Below are 20,609 nucleotides of genomic sequence, written 5' to 3' on the forward strand. Positions count from 1 at the left end.
CAGGAGTAGGCCATTCGGCCCCTCGAGCCTGCTCCGCCATTCAATCAGACCATGGCTGATCTTCGACCTCAACTCCACTTTCCCGCCCGATCTCCACATCCCTTGATTCCCCTCGAGTCCAAAAATCTATCCATCTCAGCCTTGAATATCCTCAACGACTGAGCATCCACAGCCCTCTGGGGTAGAGAATTCCAAAGATTCACAACCCTCTGAGTGAAGAAATTCCTCCTCATCTCAGTCCTAAATGGCCGACCCCTTATCCTGAGACTGTGCCCCCTAGTTCTAGACTCTCCAGCCAGGGGAAACAGCCTCTCAGCATCTACCCTGTGAAGCCCCCTCAGAATCTGATCTGTTTCAATGAGATCACCTCTCATTCTTCTAAACTCCAGAGAGTATCGGCCCATTCTACTCAATCTCTCCTCATAGGACAACCCTCTCATCCCAGGAATCAATCCAGTGAACCTTCGCTGCTCTGGTAAGCTGTGGATGTAAAAGATCCCACGGCCACAATTGGAGGAAGAGCAGGGGGGAGTTCTCCCCGGTGTCCTGGGGCCAATATTTATCCCTCAACCAACATCACTTAAAAAACGATGATCTGGTCATTTACCTCATCGCTGTTTGTGGGATCTTGTCAGGAAAATAGGAACAGGAGGAGGCCATTCAGCCCCTCGAGCCTGTTCTGCCATTCAACTAGATCATGGCTGACCTGTATCCTAAATCTATCCACCCGCCTTGGTCCCTTCATGCCCTTACCCAACAAAAAATCTCTCGAACTGAGTTTCCAATTTTTCAACTGACCCCCAGCCTCAACAGCTTTTTTGGGGGGAGAGAGTTCCAGATTCCCACTCCCCCTTTGTGTGAAGAAATGCTTCCTGACATCACCCCTGAACGGGCCGAGCTCCAATTTTAAGGTTCTGCCCCCTTGTTCTGGACTCCCCCCACCCCCCCCCCCTCCCACCCCCCAGAGGAAATAGTTTCTCTCTGTCTACCCTATCACATCCTTGACTCATCTGAAACCCCTCGATTGGATCCCCCCGTAATCTTGTATATTCGAGGGGTCTGCAAACCGAGTCTGTGCGACCTGCCCTCGTAATTTAACCCTTTTAGCCCCGGGATCATTCTGGTGAATCAGTAGTTGATGCCACCCGACTGACGGTCCTTCCGTACCTCCCGCTCCCTATCCCATGGTCTCGTGTCCAGTTGGCGCCCGAAATTGGCCACCCTACTGACCGTCCTTCCCTACCTCCCGCTCCCTATCCCATGGTCTCGTGTCCAGTTGGCGCCCAAAATTGGTCACCCTACTGACCGTCCTTCCCTACCTCCCGCTCCCTATCCCATGGTCTCGTGTCCAGTTGGCGCCCAAAATGGTCACCCTACTGACCGTCCTTCCCTATCTCCCGCTCCCTATCCCGCAGTCTTGTGCCTGGTTGGCGCCCGAAATTGGTCACCCTACTGACCGTCCTTCCCTATCTCCCGCTCCCTATCCCATGGTCTCGTGTCTGGTTGGCGCCCGAAATTGGTCACCCTACTGACCGTCCTTCCCTATCTCACGCTCCCTATCCCATGGTCTCGTGTCCGGTTGGCGCCTGAAATTGGCCACCCTACTGACCGTCTTTCCCTATCTCACGCTCCCTATCCCATGGTCTCGTGTCCGGTTGGCGCCTGAAATTGGCCACCCTACTGACCGTCTTTCCCTATCTCCCGCTCCCTATCCCGTGGTCTCGTGTCCAGTTGGCGCCCGAAATTGGTCACCCTACTGACCGTCCTTCCGTACCTCCCGCTCCCTATCCCATGGTCTCATGTCCAGTTGGCGCCCGAAATTGGTCACCCTACTGACCGTCCTTCCCTACCTCCCGCTCCCTATCCCATGGTCTCGTGTCCAGTTGGCGCCCGAAATTGGTCACCCTACTGACCGTCCTTCCCTATCTCCCGCTCCCTATCCCGCAGTCTTGTGCCTGGTTGGCGCCCGAAATTGGTCACCCTACTGACTGTCCTTCCCTATCTCCCGCTCCCTATCCCATGGTCTCGTGTCTGGTTGGCGCCCGAAATTGGTCACCCTACTGACCGTCCTTCCCTATCTCACGCTCCCTATCCCATGGTCTCGTGTCCAGTTGGCGCCTGAAATTGGTCACCCTTTGGCGCCTGAAATTGGTCACCCTACTGACCGTCCTTCCGTACCTCCCGCTCCCTATCCCGCAGTCTCGTGCCTGGTTGGCGCCCGAAATTGGTCACCCTACTGACCGTCCTTCCCTATCTCACGCTCCCTATCCCATGGTCTCGTGTCCAGTTGGCGCCCGAAATTGGTCACCCTACTGACCGTCCTTCCCTATCTCCCGCTCCCTATCCCATGGTCTCGTGTCCAGTTGGCGCCCGAAATTGGTCACCCTACTGACCGTCCTTCCCTATCTCCCGCTCCCTATCCCGTGGTCTCGTGCCTGGTTGGCGCCCGAAATTGGTCACCCTACTGACCGTCCTTCCCTATCTCCCGCTCCCTATCCCGCAGTCTCGTGCCTGGTTGGCGCCCGAAATTGGTCACCCTACTGACCGTCCTTCCCTATCTCCCGCTCCCTATCCCATGGTCTCGTGTCCAGTTGGCGCCTGAAATTGGTCACCCTACTGACCGTCCTTCCGTACCTCCCGCTCCCTATCACGCAGTCTCGTGTCCGGTTGGCGCCCGAACTTGTACCATCCTGCTGAGCGATTCTCTCTTTCCCCGACAGGACGGCTCCAGGGACACGGAGAACCGACTGGTCCTGTACGCCATGACGCGGCCAACGGCCCTCCTCCTGATGGCGGTGGTCAGCAGCGCCCTCCGCTTCGCCCTCAGCTCCTTCGCCGCGGCCCTGCTGGCGCCCGTGGTCTGCGCCGCCGCCCTGCTGAAGCTCCGCCTCCTCCTGCGGCGGGAGGGACGGGGCGCCGACGACCTGGGGCGCCTGCGGTCCTACTACGCGGCCGGGGGCCGCCGGCTGTGGGTGGCCGTGCACGACGGGGAGGACGTCTGCGGCTGCGTGGCCTTCGACCCGGAGCCGGGCGGCGCCGGGGGCCGGGGGCCGCCGGCGGTGGAGCTGCGTCGGATGGCGGTCAGCCGCTGGTACCGGAGGTCGGGGGTCGCCACCTGCATGCTGGGCTTCTTCGAGGGGCGGGCCCGGGCCGAGGGCTACGGGAGGGTGGTGCTGCGCGTCGACGCGGTCAACCGGGCGGCCATCGCGCTCTACGAGAAGAACGGGTACCGGCCCAGGGCGGGCGCCGGGCGGCTCTGCCACAGCCTGGCCCTCGAGTACAGCAAGGACTTGTGTTAAACCCCCCCCCTCCTCCTCCTCAAACCAGGTACTGCAGTGTTAAACCCCCCCCCCCTCCTCAAACCAGGTACTGCAGTGTTAAACCCCCCCCCCCCCCCCTCCTCAAACCAGGTACTGCAGTGTTAAACCCCCCCCCCCTCCCCTCCTCAAACCAGGTACTGCAGTGTTAAACCCCCCCCCCCCCTCCTCAAACCAGGTACTGCAGTGTTAAACCCCCCCCCCCCCTCCTCAAACCAGGTACTGCAGTGTTAAACCCCCCCCCCTCCTCAAACCAGGTACTGCAGTGTTAAACCCCCCCCCCCTCCTCAAACCAGGTACTGCAGTGTTAAACCCCCCCCCCCTCCTCAAACCAGGTACTGCAGTGTTAAACCCCCCCCCCCCCCCTCCTCAAACCAGGTACTGCAGTGTTAAACCCCCCCCCCCCCTCCTCAAACCAGGTACTGCAGTGTTAAACCCCCCCCCCCCTCCTCAAACCAGGTACTGCAGTGTTAAACCCCCCCCCCTCCCTCCTCAAACCAGGTACTGCAGTGTTAAACCCCCCCCCCCCTCCTCAAACCAGGTACTGCAGTGTTAAACCCCCCCCCCCTCCTCAAACCAGGTACTGCAGTGTTAAACCCCCCCCCCCCCCTCCCTCCTCAAACCAGGTACTGCAGTGTTAAACCCCCCCCCCCTCCTCAAACCAGGTACTGCAGTGTTAAACCCCCCCCCCCCTCCTCAAACCAGGTACTGCAGTGTTAAACCCCCCCCCCCCTCCTCAAACCAGGTACTGCAGTGTTAAACCCCCCCCCCCCCCTCCTCAAACCAGGTACTGCAGTGTTAAACCCCCCCCCCCCTCCTCAAACCAGGTACTGCAGTGTTAAACCCCCCCCCCCCTCCTCAAACCAGGTACTGCAGTGTTAAACCCCCCCCCCTCCCCCTCCTCAAACCAGGTACTGCAGTGTTAAACCCCCCCCCCCCCCCCCTCCTCAAACCAGGTACTGCAGTGTTAAACCCCCCCCCCCCCTCCTCAAACCAGGTACTGCAGTGTTAAACCCCCCCCCCCCTCCTCAAACCAGGTACTGCAGTGTTAAACCCCCCCCCCCTCCTCCTCAAACCAGGTACTGCAGTGTTAAACCCCCCCCCCCCTCCTCAAACCAGGTACTGCAGTGTTAAACCCCCCCCCCCCCCTCCTCAAACCAGGTACTGCAGTGTTAAACCCCCCCCCCCCCCTCCCTCCTCAAACCAGGTACTGCAGTGTTAAACCCCCCCCCCCTCCTCCTCAAACCAGGTACTGCAGTGTTAAACCCCCCCCCCCTCCTCAAACCAGGTACTGCAGTGTTAAACCCCCCCCCCCCCTCCTCAAACCAGGTACTGCAGTGTTAAACCCCCCCCCCCCTCCTCAAACCAGGTACTGCAGTGTTAAACCCCCCCCCCCCCCTCCTCAAACCAGGTACTGCAGTGTTAAACCCCCCCCCCCCCTCCTCAAACCAGGTACTGCAGTGTTAAACCCCCCCCCCCCTCCTCAAACCAGGTACTGCAGTGTTAAACCCCCCCCCCCCTCCTCAAACCAGGTACTGCAGTGTTAAACCCCCCCCCCCCCTCCTCAAACCAGGTACTGCAGTGTTAAACCCCCGACCCCCCCCTCCTCAAACCAGGTACTGCAGTGTTAAACCCCCCCCCTCCTCCTCAAACCAGGTACTGCAGTGTTAAACCCCCCCCCCTCCTCCTCAAACCAGGTACTGCAGTGTTAAACCCCCCCCCCCTCCTCAAACCAGGTACTGCAGTGTTAAACCCCCCCCCCTCCTCAAACCAGGTACTGCAGTGTTAAACCCCCCCCCTCCCCCTCCTCAAACCAGGTACTGCAGTGTTAAACCCCCCCCCTCCCTCCTCAAACCAGGTACTGCAGTGTTAAACCCCCCCCCCCCTCCTCAAACCAGGTACTGCAGTGTTAAACCCCCCCCCCCCTCCTCAAACCAGGTACTGCAGTGTTAAACCCCCCCCCCCTCCTCAAACCAGGTACTGCAGTGTTAAACCCCCCCCCCTCCTCCTCAAACCAGGTACTGCAGTGTTAAACCCCCCCCCCCCTCCTCAAACCAGGTACTGCAGTGTTAAACCCCCCCCCCTCCTCCTCAAACCAGGTACTGCAGTGTTAAACCCCCCCCCCCCCTCCTCAAACCAGGTACTGCAGTGTTAAACCCCCCCCCCCCCTCCTCAAACCAGGTACTGCAGTGTTAAACCCCCCCCCCCCCTCCTCAAACCAGGTACTGCAGTGTTAAACCCCCCCCCCCCCCTCCTCAAACCAGGTACTGCAGTGTTAAACCCCCCCCCTCCCCTCCTCAAACCAGGTACTGCAGTGTTAAACCCCCCCCCCTCCTCCTCAAACCAGGTACTGCAGTGTTAAACCCCCCCCCCTCCCCCTCCTCAAACCAGGTACTGCAGTGTTAAACCCCCCCCCTCCCCTCCTCAAACCAGGTACTGCAGTGTTAAACCCCCCCCCCCCCTCCTCAAACCAGGTACTGCAGTGTTAAACCCCCCCCCTCCCCTCCTCAAACCAGGTACTGCAGTGTTAAACCCCCCCTCCCCCTCCTCAAACCAGGTACTGCAGTGTTAAACCCCCCCCCCCCCTCCTCAAACCAGGTACTGCAGTGTTAAACCCCCCCCCCCCCCCTCCTCAAACCAGGTACTGCAGTGTTAAACCCCCCCCCCCCTCCTCAAACCAGGTACTGCAGTGTTAAACCCCCCCCCCCCCTCCCTCCTCAAACCAGGTACTGCAGTGTTAAACCCCCCCCCCCCCTCCTCAAACCAGGTACTGCAGTGTTAAACCCCCCCCCCCCCTCCTCAAACCAGGTACTGCAGTGTTAAACCCCCCCCCCTCCCTCCTCAAACCAGGTACTGCAGTGTTAAACCCCCCCCCCCCTCCTCAAACCAGGTACTGCAGTGTTAAACCCCCCCCCCCCCCTCCTCAAACCAGGTACTGCAGTGTTAAACCCCCCCCCCCTCCCTCCTCAAACCAGGTACTGCAGTGTTAAACCCCCCCCCCCCTCCTCAAACCAGGTACTGCAGTGTTAAACCCCCCCCCCCCCCTCCTCAAACCAGGTACTGCAGTGTTAAACCCCCCCCCCCCCTCCTCAAACCAGGTACTGCAGTGTTAAACCCCCCCCCCCCCTCCTCAAACCAGGTACTGCAGTGTTAAACCCCCCCCCCCTCCTCAAACCAGGTACTGCAGTGTTAAACCCCCCCCCCCCCCTCCTCAAACCAGGTACTGCAGTGTTAAACCCCCCCCCCCCCTCCTCAAACCAGGTACTGCAGTGTTAAACCCCCCCCCCCTCCTCAAACCAGGTACTGCAGTGTTAAACCCCCCCCCCCCCCTCCTCAAACCAGGTACTGCAGTGTTAAACCCCCCCCCCCCCCCCTCCTCAAACCAGGTACTGCAGTGTTAAACCCCCCCCCCTCCCCTCCTCAAACCAGGTACTGCAGTGTTAAACCCCCCCCCCCCTCCTCAAACCAGGTACTGCAGTGTTAAACCCCCCCCCCCCTCCTCAAACCAGGTACTGCAGTGTTAAACCCCCCCCCCCCTCCTCAAACCAGGTACTGCAGTGTTAAACCCCCCCCCCCCTCCTCAAACCAGGTACTGCAGTGTTAAACCCCCCCCCCCTCCTCAAACCAGGTACTGCAGTGTTAAACCCCCCCCCCCCCTCCTCAAACCAGGTACTGCAGTGTTAACCCCCCCCCCCCCCCTCCTCAAACCAGGTACTGCAGTGTTAAACCCCCCCCCCCCCTCCTCAAACCAGGTACTGCAGTGTTAAACCCCCCCCCTCCTCCTCAAACCAGGTACTGCAGTGTTAAACCCCCCCCCCCCCTCCTCAAACCAGGTACTGCAGTGTTAAACCCCCCCCCCTCCCTCCTCAAACCAGGTACTGCAGTGTTAAACCCCCCCCCCCCTCCTCAAACCAGGTACTGCAGTGTTAAACCCCCCCCCCCCCCTCCTCAAACCAGGTACTGCAGTGTTAAACCCCCCCCCCTCCCTCCTCAAACCAGGTACTGCAGTGTTAAACCCCCCCCCCCCCTCCTCAAACCAGGTACTGCAGTGTTAAACCCCCCCCCCCCCCTCCTCAAACCAGGTACTGCAGTGTTAAACCCCCCCCCCCCCCTCCTCAAACCAGGTACTGCAGTGTTAAACCCCCCCCCCCCTCCTCAAACCAGGTACTGCAGTGTTAAACCCCCCCCCCCCTCCTCAAACCAGGTACTGCAGTGTTAAACCCCCCCCCCCCCCCTCCTCAAACCAGGTACTGCAGTGTTAAACCCCCCCCCCCCCTCCTCAAACCAGGTACTGCAGTGTTAAACCCCCCCCCCCCCCTCCTCAAACCAGGTACTGCAGTGTTAAACCCCCCCCCCCCTCCCTCCTCAAACCAGGTACTGCAGTGTTAAACCCCCCCCCTCCTCCTCAAACCAGGTACTGCAGTGTTAAACCCCCCCCCCCCCTCCTCAAACCAGGTACTGCAGTGTTAAACCCCCCCCCCCTCCTCAAACCAGGTACTGCAGTGTTAAACCCCCCCCCCCTCCTCAAACCAGGTACTGCAGTGTTAAACCCCCCCCCCCTCCTCAAACCAGGTACTGCAGTGTTAAACCCCCCCCCCTCCTCAAACCAGGTACTGCAGTGTTAAACCCCCCCCCCCCCCTCCTCAAACCAGGTACTGCAGTGTTAAACCCCCCCCCCTCCCCTCCTCAAACCAGGTACTGCAGTGTTAAACCCCCCCCCCCCCTCCTCAAACCAGGTACTGCAGTGTTAAACCCCCCCCCCTCCTCCTCAAACCAGGTACTGCAGTGTTAAACCCCCCCCCCCCCCCCTCCTCAAACCAGGTACTGCAGTGTTAAACCCCCCCCCCCCTCCTCAAACCAGGTACTGCAGTGTTAAACCCCCCCCCCCCTCCTCAAACCAGGTACTGCAGTGTTAAACCCCCCCCCCTCCTCCCTCCTCAAACCAGGTACTGCAGTGTTAAACCCCCCCCCCCCCTCCTCAAACCAGGTACTGCAGTGTTAAACCCCCCCCCCCCTCCTCAAACCAGGTACTGCAGTGTTAAACCCCCCCCCCTCCTCCCTCCTCAAACCAGGTACTGCAGTGTTAAACCCCCCCCCCCCCTCCTCAAACCAGGTACTGCAGTGTTAAACCCCCCCCCCCCCTCCTCAAACCAGGTACTGCAGTGTTAAACCCCCCCCCCCCCTCCTCAAACCAGGTACTGCAGTGTTAAACCCCCCCCCCCCCCCCTCCTCAAACCAGGTACTGCAGTGTTAAACCCCCCCCCCCTCCTCAAACCAGGTACTGCAGTGTTAAACCCCCCCCCCCCTCCTCAAACCAGGTACTGCAGTGTTAAACCCCCCCCCCCCCCTCAAACCAGGTACTGCAGTGTTAAACCCCCCCCCCCCTCCTCAAACCAGGTACTGCAGTGTTAAACCCCCCCCCCCCCTCAAACCAGGTACTGCAGTGTTAAACCCCCCCCCCCCCCTCCTCAAACCAGGTACTGCAGTGTTAAACCCCCCCCCCCCCTCCTCAAACCAGGTACTGCAGTGTTAAACCCCCCCCCCCTCCTCAAACCAGGTACTGCAGTGTTAAACCCCCTCCCCTCCTCAAACCAGGTACTGCAGTGTTAAACCCCCCCCCCCCTCCTCAAACCAGGTACTGCAGTGTTAAACCCCCCCCCCCTCCCTCCTCAAACCAGGTACTGCAGTGTTAAACCCCCCCCCCCCTCCTCAAACCAGGTACTGCAGTGTTAAACCCCCCCCCCCTCCTCAAACCAGGTACTGCAGTGTTAAACCCCCCCCCCCCTCCTCAAACCAGGTACTGCAGTGTTAAACCCCCCCCCCCTCCTCCTCAAACCAGGTACTGCAGTGTTAAACCCCCCCCCCCCTCCTCAAACCAGGTACTGCAGTGTTAAACCCCCCCCCCCCTCCTCAAACCAGGTACTGCAGTGTTAAACCCCCCCCCCCCTCAACCAGGTACTGCAGTGTTAAACCCCCCCCCCCCTCCTCAAACCAGGTACTGCAGTGTTAAACCCCCCCCCCCCTCCTCAAACCAGGTACTGCAGTGTTAAACCCCCCCCCCCCTCCTCAAACCAGGTACTGCAGTGTTAAACCCCCCCCCCCTCCTCAAACCAGGTACTGCAGTGTTAAACCCCCCCCCCCCCTCCTCAAACCAGGTACTGCAGTGTTAAACCCCCCCCCCTCCTCAAACCAGGTACTGCAGTGTTAAACCCCCCCCCCCCCTCCTCAAACCAGGTACTGCAGTGTTAAACCCCCCCCCCCTCCTCAAACCAGGTACTGCAGTGTTAAACCCCCCCCCCCTCCTCAAACCAGGTACTGCAGTGTTAAACCCCCCCCCCCTCCTCAAACCAGGTACTGCAGTGTTAAACCCCCCCCCCCTCCTCCTCAAACCAGGTACTGCAGTGTTAAACCCCCCCCCCCTCCTCCTCAAACCAGGTACTGCAGTGTTAAACCCCCCCCCCCTCCTCAAACCAGGTACTGCAGTGTTAAACCCCCCCCCCCTCCTCCTCAAACCAGGTACTGCAGTGTTAAACCCCCCCCCCTCCCTCCTCAAACCAGGTACTGCAGTGTTAAACCCCCCCCCCCTCCTCAAACCAGGTACTGCAGTGTTAAACCCCCCCCCCCCCCCTCCTCAAACCAGGTACTGCAGTGTTAAACCCCCCCCCCCCCCTCCTCAAACCAGGTACTGCAGTGTTAAACCCCCCCCCCCTCCTCAAACCAGGTACTGCAGTGTTAAACCCCCCCCCCCCCCTCCTCAAACCAGGTACTGCAGTGTTAAACCCCCCCCCCCCTCCTCAAACCAGGTACTGCAGTGTTAAACCCCCCCCCCCCCTCCTCAAACCAGGTACTGCAGTGTTAAACCCCCCCCCCCCCCTCCTCAAACCAGGTACTGCAGTGTTAAACCCCCCCCCCCCTCCTCAAACCAGGTACTGCAGTGTTAAACCCCCCCCCCCCCTCCTCAAACCAGGTACTGCAGTGTTAAACCCCCCCCCCTCCTCCTCAAACCAGGTACTGCAGTGTTAAACCCCCCCCCCCCTCCTCAAACCAGGTACTGCAGTGTTAAACCCCCCCCCCCCTCCCTCCTCAAACCAGGTACTGCAGTGTTAAACCCCCCCCCTCCTCCTCAAACCAGGTACTGCAGTGTTAAACCCCCCCCCCCTCCTCAAACCAGGTACTGCAGTGTTAAACCCCCCCCCCCCCCTCCTCAAACCAGGTACTGCAGTGTTAAACCCCCCCCCCCCCCTCCTCAAACCAGGTACTGCAGTGTTAAACCCCCCCCCCCCCCTCCTCAAACCAGGTACTGCAGTGTTAAACCCCCCCCCCCCTCCTCAAACCAGGTACTGCAGTGTTAAACCCCCCCCCCCTCCTCAAACCAGGTACTGCAGTGTTAAACCCCCCCCCCCCCTCCTCAAACCAGGTACTGCAGTGTTAAACCCCCCCCCCCCCTCCTCAAACCAGGTACTGCAGTGTTAAACCCCCCCCCCCCTCCTCAAACCAGGTACTGCAGTGTTAAACCCCCCCCCCCCCTCCTCAAACCAGGTACTGCAGTGTTAAACCCCCCCCCCCCCTCCTCAAACCAGGTACTGCAGTGTTAAACCCCCCCTCCCCTCCTCAAACCAGGTACTGCAGTGTTAAACCCCCCCCCCCCTCCTCAAACCAGGTACTGCAGTGTTAAACCCCCCCCCCCTCCTCAAACCAGGTACTGCAGTGTTAAACCCCCCCCCCCTCCTCAAACCAGGTACTGCAGTGTTAAACCCCCCCCCCCCCCCTCCTCAAACCAGGTACTGCAGTGTTAAACCCCCCCCCCCCCCCCTCCTCAAACCAGGTACTGCAGTGTTAAACCCCCCCCCCCTCCTCAAACCAGGTACTGCAGTGTTAAACCCCCCCCCCCTCCTCCTCAAACCAGGTACTGCAGTGTTAAACCCCCCCCCCCTCCTCAAACCAGGTACTGCAGTGTTAAACCCCCCCCCCCTCCTCAAACCAGGTACTGCAGTGTTAAACCCCCCCCCCCCTCCTCAAACCAGGTACTGCAGTGTTAAACCCCCCCCCCCCCTCCTCAAACCAGGTACTGCAGTGTTAAACCCCCCCCCCTCCTCAAACCAGGTACTGCAGTGTTAAACCCCCCCCCCTCCCTCCTCAAACCAGGTACTGCAGTGTTAAACCCCCCCCCCCTCCTCAAACCAGGTACTGCAGTGTTAAACCCCCCCCCCCTCCTCAAACCAGGTACTGCAGTGTTAAACCCCCCCCCCCCTCCCTCCTCAAACCAGGTACTGCAGTGTTAAACCCCCCCCCCCCCTCCTCAAACCAGGTACTGCAGTGTTAAACCCCCCCCCTCCTCCCTCCTCAAACCAGGTACTGCAGTGTTAAACCCCCCCCCCCTCCTCAAACCAGGTACTGCAGTGTTAAACCCCCCCCCCCCTCCTCAAACCAGGTACTGCAGTGTTAAACCCCCCCCCCCCTCCTCAAACCAGGTACTGCAGTGTTAAACCCCCCCCCCCCTCCTCAAACCAGGTACTGCAGTGTTAAACCCCCCCCCCCCTCCTCAAACCAGGTACTGCAGTGTTAAACCCCCCCCCCTCCTCAAACCAGGTACTGCAGTGTTAAACCCCCCCCCCCTCCCTCCTCAAACCAGGTACTGCAGTGTTAAACCCCCCCCCCCCTCCTCAAACCAGGTACTGCAGTGTTAAACCCCCCCCCCCTCCTCAAACCAGGTACTGCAGTGTTAAACCCCCCCCCCTCCTCAAACCAGGTACTGCAGTGTTAAACCCCCCCCCCCCCCCCTCCTCAAACCAGGTACTGCAGTGTTAAACCCCCCCCCCCCCCTCCTCAAACCAGGTACTGCAGTGTTAAACCCCCCCCCCCTCCTCAAACCAGGTACTGCAGTGTTAAACCCCCCCCCCCTCCCTCCTCAAACCAGGTACTGCAGTGTTAAACCCCCCCCCCCCTCCTCAAACCAGGTACTGCAGTGTTAAACCCCCCCCCCCTCCCTCCTCAAACCAGGTACTGCAGTGTTAAACCCCCCCCCCCCCTCCTCAAACCAGGTACTGCAGTGTTAAACCCCCCCCCCCCTCCCTCCTCAAACCAGGTACTGCAGTGTTAAACCCCCCCCTCCCTCCTCAAACCAGGTACTGCAGTGTTAAACCCCCCCCCCCCTCCTCAAACCAGGTACTGCAGTGTTAAACCCCCCCCCCCCTCCTCAAACCAGGTACTGCAGTGTTAAACCCCCCCCCCCCCTCCTCAAACCAGGTACTGCAGTGTTAAACCCCCCCCTCCCTCCTCAAACCAGGTACTGCAGTGTTAAACCCCCCCCCCCTCCCTCCTCAAACCAGGTACTGCAGTGTTAAACCCCCCCCCCCCCTCCTCCTCAAACCAGGTACTGCAGTGTTAAACCCCCCCCCCCCCTCCTCAAACCAGGTACTGCAGTGTTAAACCCCCCCCCCCCTCCCTCCTCAAACCAGGTACTGCAGTGTTAAACCCCCCCCTCCCTCCTCAAACCAGGTACTGCAGTGTTAAACCCCCCCCCCCCCCTCCTCAAACCAGGTACTGCAGTGTTAAACCCCCCCCCCCCTCCTCAAACCAGGTACTGCAGTGTTAAACCCCCCCCCCCCTCCTCAAACCAGGTACTGCAGTGTTAAACCCCCCCCCCCCTCCTCAAACCAGGTACTGCAGTGTTAAACCCCCCCCCCCTCCTCAAACCAGGTACTGCAGTGTTAAACCCCCCCCCCCTCCTCAAACCAGGTACTGCAGTGTTAAACCCCCCCCCCCCTCCTCAAACCAGGTACTGCAGTGTTAAACCCCCCCCCTCCCCTCCTCAAACCAGGTACTGCAGTGTTAAACCACCCCCCCCCCCTCCTCAAACCAGGTACTGCAGTGTTAAACCCCCCCCCCCCTCCTCAAACCAGGTACTGCAGTGTTAAACCCCCCCCCCCCCTCCTCAAACCAGGTACTGCAGTGTTAAACCCCCCCCCCCTCCCCTCCTCAAACCAGGTACTGCAGTGTTAAACCCCCCCCCCCTCCTCAAACCAGGTACTGCAGTGTTAAACCCCCCCCCCTCCTCCTCAAACCAGGTACTGCAGTGTTAAACCCCCCCCCCCCTCCTCAAACCAGGTACTGCAGTGTTAAACCCCCCCCCCCTCCTCAAACCAGGTACTGCAGTGTTAAACCCCCCCCCCCCCTCCTCAAACCAGGTACTGCAGTGTTAAACCCCCCCCCCCCCCTCCTCAAACCAGGTACTGCAGTGTTAAACCCCCCTCCCTCCTCAAACCAGGTACTGCAGTGTTAAACCCCCCCCCCCCTCCTCAAACCAGGTACTGCAGTGTTAAACCCCCCCCCCCTCCTCAAACCAGGTACTGCAGTGTTAAACCCCCCCCCCCCCTCCTCAAACCAGGTACTGCAGTGTTAAACCCCCCCCCCCTCCTCAAACCAGGTACTGCAGTGTTAAACCCCCCCCCCTCCTCAAACCAGGTACTGCAGTGTTAAACCCCCCCCCCCCCCTCCCTCCTCAAACCAGGTACTGCAGTGTTAAACCCCCCCCCCCCCCCCTCCCCCCCTCAAACCAGGTACTGCAGTGTTAAACCCCCCCCCCCCCCTCCTCAAACCAGGTACTGCAGTGTTAAACCCCCCCCCCCCCTCCTCAAACCAGGTACTGCAGTGTTAAACCCCCCCCCCCCTCCTCAAACCAGGTACTGCAGCATTACCCGATTCGAGGCACAAGAATTGCACTGTCGTACCAGACGATCTCGGCAAGTGTGAGCCAACTCCCACGGAAGAGCTTCAAACGGGAACGACTGGCTCCGCTCACCCCGAGACCCCCACCTACGGCAGACCCCGCTCCGTAACCGGGCCGTGAGGGCCCCCGAACTTCACGCTGCTCGACGACCTGCTGCGGGCGGGATTGCAGATTTGCACCGATCGCGAATTTAAACTGCAAGATTCAATCAGACGACAAAGTGGCCGTTTCGTTTATTTCACGCGGTCGTGCATTTGCGTGCCGCTGCACTGTTAGCAAGCACTGCATTTTTTCACTGGCAAACACTGCGTCCTATTTCGCTGGAGTGCAGCCATTTGCACATTGTTCCCCAGGTCGCAGAGGGGTGAGAGGTCGGCGTCTGACCCGCCGCCCCCAACCCAGTCCCCCATCAGAGAGCGAGGGGCCCTTCAGCCCCTCTCTCTCGGGATAGATTTGAACCCGGGTCATTCCGCCTGCCCCAGCGCGCTTCACCGCCAGTGAATGTGTGTAAATTAGGCCAATGCAGCATCCGATTTTCACACAGCAAGATCCCACAAATAAATAATTGACCGTGATCTGCTCTTCCGGTTGATGGAGGAATTTTGGCCCCGAGACATCGAGGAGAACGCCCCTGTTCTTCATCCAGTCGCGGTCTTCCGCAGATTATGAATTTAGCCCCCTTTCGAGTGCAGGCCGTGCCCTCTGGATCGCTCACGAGGGCAAACAGGGCCTGAAAGGCGGCACCTCCGACAGTGCAGCACTCCCTCGGTACGGCACTGAGCGAGTCGGCCTCGATTACGGGCTCGTGAACCTTCTGACTCGGCGGGGAGAGAGTGACACCGACAGAGCCAAGCTGTCAAGAGTTGGCCACGTCGGTGCGGGGGGTGGCTGGTGTCACGTATCGGCCCAGACTGCCCAGACAGCAGGTTTCCTTCCCGAAAGACAAATTAGTGAACACGTTCGGTCTTTACGACAACCTGACAGCTTCACGGTCGCTCTGACGGACAGTGGCTTTGTTTTTGTTAATATGTCCCGATTTTCTTCTTAAACTGAACTCGAGTTCTCCAGCTGCCCTGGTGGGATTTGAATTCACGCTCTCTGGATCATTAGTCCAGGTCTCTGGATTGCTAGCCCAGTAACGTCGGACCTGCTGGACAAGAAAACAGAGGTCCATCCCGTTCGGCCTTGTATCATCCTGGTAGACTCATGGGGAACGTCAATGGAGTTAGGAACGTTGGAACAGGAGGAGGCCATTCAGCCCCTCGTGCCTGCTCCGCCATTTGATAAGATCATGGCTGATCTGTGATCTAACTCCATATCCCTGCCTTTGGCTCATATCCCTTAATACCTTTGGTTGCCAAAAAGCTATCGATCTCACATTTAAATTTAGCAATTGAGCTAGTATCAATTGCCGTTTGCGGAAGAGAGTTCCAAACTTCTACCTCCCTTTGTGTGTAGAAATGTTTTCTAATCTCGCTCCTGAAAGGTCTGGCTCTAATTTTTAGACTGTGCCCCCGACTCCTAGAATCCCCAACCAGCGGAAATAGTTTCTCTCTATCCGCCTTATCCGTTCCCCTTAATATCTCATAAACTTCGATCAGATCACCCCTTAACCTTCGAAACTCTAGAAAATACAACCCCAATTTGTGTAATCTCTCCTCGTAACTTAACCCTTGAAGTCCGGGTATCATTCCAGTAAACCTACGCTGCACTCCCTCCAAGGCCAATATGTCCTTCCGAAGGTGCGGTGTCCAGAACTGCTCACAGTACTCCAGGTGCGGTCTAACCAGGGTTTTGTATAGCTGCGGCATAACTTCTGCCCCCTTGTACTCCAGTCCTCCAGATATAAAGGCCAGCGTTCCATGAGCCTTATTGATCATTTTCTGCTCCTGTTCATGACACTTCAATGATCTATGTACCTGAACCCCTAAGTCCCTTTGGACATCCACTGTTTTTAACTTTTTACCATTTAGAAAGTACCCTGTTCTATCCTTTTTTGATCCAAAGTGGATGACCTCACATTTGTCTACATTGAATTCCATCTGCCACAGTTTTGCCCATTCACCTAATCTATCAATGTCCCTTTGTAATTTTATGTTTTCATCTGCACTGCTTACAATGCCACCAATCTTTGTGTCATCGGCGAAGTTGATTGATCGCAGAAAGCAGTCTCTATCAACGAGCCTCCAACGGACCCAGACACGAGGGGAAAACCCCCATTGGTGGAGGGCTTTGGGAACCAAATGTCCAAAGTCACTTATTCCTCCCGAGCCTGTTATCCTCACCACATGCCATGTCTCAAATCACTCAGATGCTGTCCCCAAAGTGTTATTCTCTGAAAGAATTCTAACTAATTCGCCTCTGGATGAACCAACACCAACTGCTTCCACCATCTCCCGTGGGAGCCTATTCCATAGATTGACCACTCGCTCGCTGAAATATTGTTTGAATTTCGTCCCCCCTTCGAGTACAGGCCGTGTCCACTCAACGTTCTCATTATCCACTGAGAACAGGCCCGATTTACATAATTGCTCCTCAAAACCCAATTCCCCACCCCCCCCCCCAATCCCCTCTTCTCTCCACAACCAACAACACAGCACCTTCAACACAGTAAAACTTTCCCAAGACGCTTCTCAGACAAAATTCGACGCCGAGCCACGTGAGGAGATATTAGGGACAGGTGACCAAAAGCTCGGTCAAAGAGGGAGGTTTTAAGGAGCGTCTTAAAGGAGGAGAGAGACGGGGAGGGGTTTAGGGAGGGAATCCCAGAGGTTGGGACCTGGATGGCTGTAGGCGCGGCCGCCAATGGTGGGGCGATGGGAATCGGGGATGAGCAAGAGGCCAGAATTGCATTGAACGTACAGCACAGAAACAGGCCATTCATCCCAACAGGTCTATCCCGGTGTTTATGCTCCACACGAGGCTCCTCCCTCCCAACTCCCATCTCACCCTATCCCCACATCCTTCTATTCCTTTCTCCCTCATGTGTTTATCCAGCTTCCCCGTAAATCCATCTACACTATTCACCTCAACTACTCCTTGTGGGAGCGAGTTCCACATTCTCACCACTCTCTGGGGAAAGAAGTTTCTCCTGAATTCCCGATTGGATTCATGAGTGACCGTCTTACATTTATGGCCCCCGAGTTCTGATCTTCCCCGCAAGCAGAAACATCCTCTCTACGTCCACCCCATGAAACACTTTCATCATCTTAAAGACCTCCATCAGGTATTTGGCCTCCCACCAAAATGTACCACCTCACACTTATCTGTATTGAGATTCATTTGCCAATTGCACGCCCGGCCTGCGAGTTTGTTAATGTCTTCCTGTATTTTGTCGCTGTCCCCCTCGACCCCGTCCGACTTGCTGTCCTCGGCAAATTTCGGAATTGTACTCGGAGGTACGCAGAGATCTCCGAGGGTTGCGTGGCTCTTTTCGTGCGCCATTGGCGTGCACGCTCGGGGCTGTCGTCCAGTTGTTGGCTGGTCACTCCTTCGGATCTGCGGGACCCACGGAGCCAGCAAAGGATCAGCTCCCTCAGGAGCGGGGAAGGGGAGGCAACTGGATGAGGGGACGTGGCCATTGTGGGCTCTATTTATGCTTTGGACGGGGGTCAGGGCTTGGAAGAGCCAGAGCCCGGCAAGGCCCCACCCATGGGAGGAGGGTGGGCAGAGAGGGAGGCGACCAATAGGGGCGGACGCACAGGGAGACGACCAATAGGGGCGGACACTCAGGGAGCCGACCAATAGGAACGGATATACAGGGAGGCGACCAATAGGGGCGGACACTCAGGGAGACGACCAATAGGGACGGACACTCAGGGAGACGACCAATAGGAGCGGACACTCAGGGAGCCAACCAATAGGAGCGGACACTCAGGGAGACGACCAATAGGAGCGGACACTCAGGGAGCTGACCAATAGGGGCGGACACTCAGGGAGACGACCAATAGGAGCGGACACACAGGGAGACGACCAATAGGGGCGGACACTCAGGGAGACGACCAATAGGGGCGGACACACAGGGAGACGACCAATAGGAACGGATATACAGGGAGGCGACCAATAGGGGCGGACACTCAGGGAGACGACCAATAGGGGCGGACACTCAGGGAGACGACCAATAGGGGCGGACACTCAGGGAGACGACCAATAGGGGCGGACACTCAGGGAGACGACCAATAGGAGCGGACACTCGGAGACGACCAATAGGAGCGGACACTCAGGGAGACGACCAATAGGGGTGGACACTCAGGGAGACGACCAATAGGGGCGGACACTCAGGGAGACGACCAATAGGAGCGGACACACAGGGAGACGACCAATAGGGGCGGACACTCAGGGAGACGACCAATAGGGGCGGACACACAGGGAGACGACCAATAGGGGCGGACACTCAGGGAGACGACCAATAGGAGCGGACACACAGGGAGACGACCAATAGGAGCGGACACTCAGGGAGACGACCAATAGGAGCGGACACACAGGGAGACGACCAATAGGGGCGGACACACAGGGAGACGACCAATAGGGACGGACACACAGGGAGACGACCAATAGGAGCGGACACTCAGGGAGACGACCAATAGGGGCGGACACACAGGGAGACGACCAATAGGGGCGGACACACAGGGAGACGACCAATAGGAGCGGACACTCAGGGAGCCGACCAATAGGAGCGGACACTCAGGGAGACGACCAATAGGAGCGGACACTCAGGGAGACGACCAATAGGAGCGGACACTCAGGGAGACGACCAATAGGAGCGGACACTCAGGGAGCCGACCAATAGGAGCGGACACTCAGGGAGACGACCAATAGGAGCGGACACTCAGGGAGACGACCAATAGGGGCGGACACTCAGGGAGACGACCAATAGGGGCGGACACTCAGGGAGACGACCAATAGGGGCGGACACTCAGGGAGACGACCAATAGGGGCGGACACTCAGGGAGACGACCAATAGGAGCGGACACTCGGAGACGACCAATAGGAGCGGACACTCAGGGAGACGACCAATAGGGGTGGACACTCAGGGAGCCGACCAATAGGAACGGATATACAGGGAGGCGACCAATAGGGGCGGACACTCAGGGAGACGACCAATAGGGGCGGACACTCAGGGAGACGACCAATAGGAGCGGACACTCGGAGACGACCAATAGGAGCGGACACTCAGGGAGACGACCAATAGGGGCGGACACTCAGGGAGACGACCAATAGGAGCGGACACACAGGGAGACGACCAATAGGGGCGGACACTCAGGGAGACGACCAATAGGGGCGGACACACAGGGAGACGACCAATAGGGGCGGACACTCAGGGAGACGACCAATAGGAGCGGACACACAGGGAGACGACCAATAGGAGCGGACACTCAGGGAGACGACCAATAGGAGCGGACACACAGGGAGACGACCAATAGGGGCGGACACACAGGGAGACGACCAATAGGGACGGACACACAGGGAGACGACCAATAGGAGCGGACACTCAGGGAGACGACCAATAGGGGCGGACACACAGGGAGACGACCAATAGGGGCGGACACACAGGGAGACGACCAATAGGAGCGGACACTCAGGGAGCCGACCAATAGGAGCGGACACTCAGGGAGACGACCAATAGGAGCGGACACTCAGGGAGACGACCAATAGGAGCGGACACTCAGGGAGCCGACCAATAGGAGCGGACACTCAGGGAGACGACCAATAGGAGCGGACACTCAGGGAGACGACCAATAGGAGCGGACACTCAGGGAGACGACCAATAGGAGCGGACACTCAGGGAGACGACCAATAGGAGCGGACACTCAGGGAGACGACCAATAGGGGCGGACACTCAGGGAGACGACCAATAGGAGCGGACACTCAGGGAGACGACCAATAGGGGCGGACACTCAGGGAGACGACCAATAGGAGCGGACACTCAGGGAGACGACCAATAGGAGCGGACACTCAGGGAGACGACCAATAGGGGCGGACACTCAGGGAGACGACCAATAGGAGCGGACACTCAGGGAGACGACCAATAGGGGCGGACACTCAGGGAGACGACCAATAGGAGCGGACACTCAGGGAGACGACCAATAGGGGCGGACACTCAGGGAGACGACCAATAGGGGCGGACACTCAGGGAGACGACCAATAGGAGCGGACACTCAGGGAGACGACCAATAGGAGCGGGCACACAGGGAGACGACCAATAGGAGCGGACACACAGGGAGACGACCAATAGGAGCGGACACTCAGTGAGACGACCAATAGGGGCGGACACTCAGGGAGACGACCAATAGGGGCGGACACACAGGGAGACGACCAATAGGAGCGGACACACAGGGAGACGACCAATAGGAGCGGACACTCAGGGAGACGACCAATAGGAGCGGACACTCAGGGAGACGACCAATAGGGGCGGACACTCAGGGAGACGACCAATAGGAGCGGACACTCAGGGAGGCGACCAATAGGGGCGGACACTCAGGGAGACGACCAATAGGAGCGGACACTCAGGGAGACGACCAATAGGGGCGGACACTCAGGGAGACGACCAATAGGAGCGGACA

The 20,609-nt window shown here is 58.6% G+C and overlaps 1 protein-coding gene and 1 long non-coding RNA gene across 2 annotated transcripts; both read left to right on the forward strand.

The window, feature by feature from the left end:
* The first annotated feature begins 2,723 nt into the window (after positions 1 to 2,723).
* LOC137307523 (probable N-acetyltransferase 14) lies at positions 2,724 to 3,398 on the forward strand. The gene has a single exon (XM_067976850.1). The coding sequence runs from the start codon at positions 2,763 to 2,765 to the stop codon at positions 3,297 to 3,299; it is 537 nt and encodes a 178-aa protein (XP_067832951.1). The 5' UTR covers positions 2,724 to 2,762; the 3' UTR covers positions 3,300 to 3,398.
* Positions 3,399 to 13,330: 9,932 nt separating this feature from the next.
* LOC137307527 (uncharacterized) lies at positions 13,331 to 14,266 on the forward strand. The gene is made up of 2 exons (XR_010959135.1): positions 13,331 to 13,384; positions 14,000 to 14,266. It is a non-coding gene; the product is annotated as an uncharacterized lncRNA (long non-coding RNA).
* The last annotated feature ends 6,343 nt before the right edge of the window (positions 14,267 to 20,609 follow it).

Source organism: Heptranchias perlo, unplaced genomic scaffold (assembly GCF_035084215.1).
Source record: "Heptranchias perlo isolate sHepPer1 unplaced genomic scaffold, sHepPer1.hap1 HAP1_SCAFFOLD_1033, whole genome shotgun sequence".
Classification (NCBI taxonomy): domain Eukaryota; kingdom Metazoa; phylum Chordata; class Chondrichthyes; order Hexanchiformes; family Hexanchidae; genus Heptranchias; species Heptranchias perlo.

Bases quoted from the DNA above. Each gene is read 5' to 3' on its own strand.
- LOC137307523 (XM_067976850.1), top strand. From the start codon at position 2,763: ATGACGCGGCCAACGGCCCTCCTCCTGATGGCGGTGGTCAGCAGCGCC.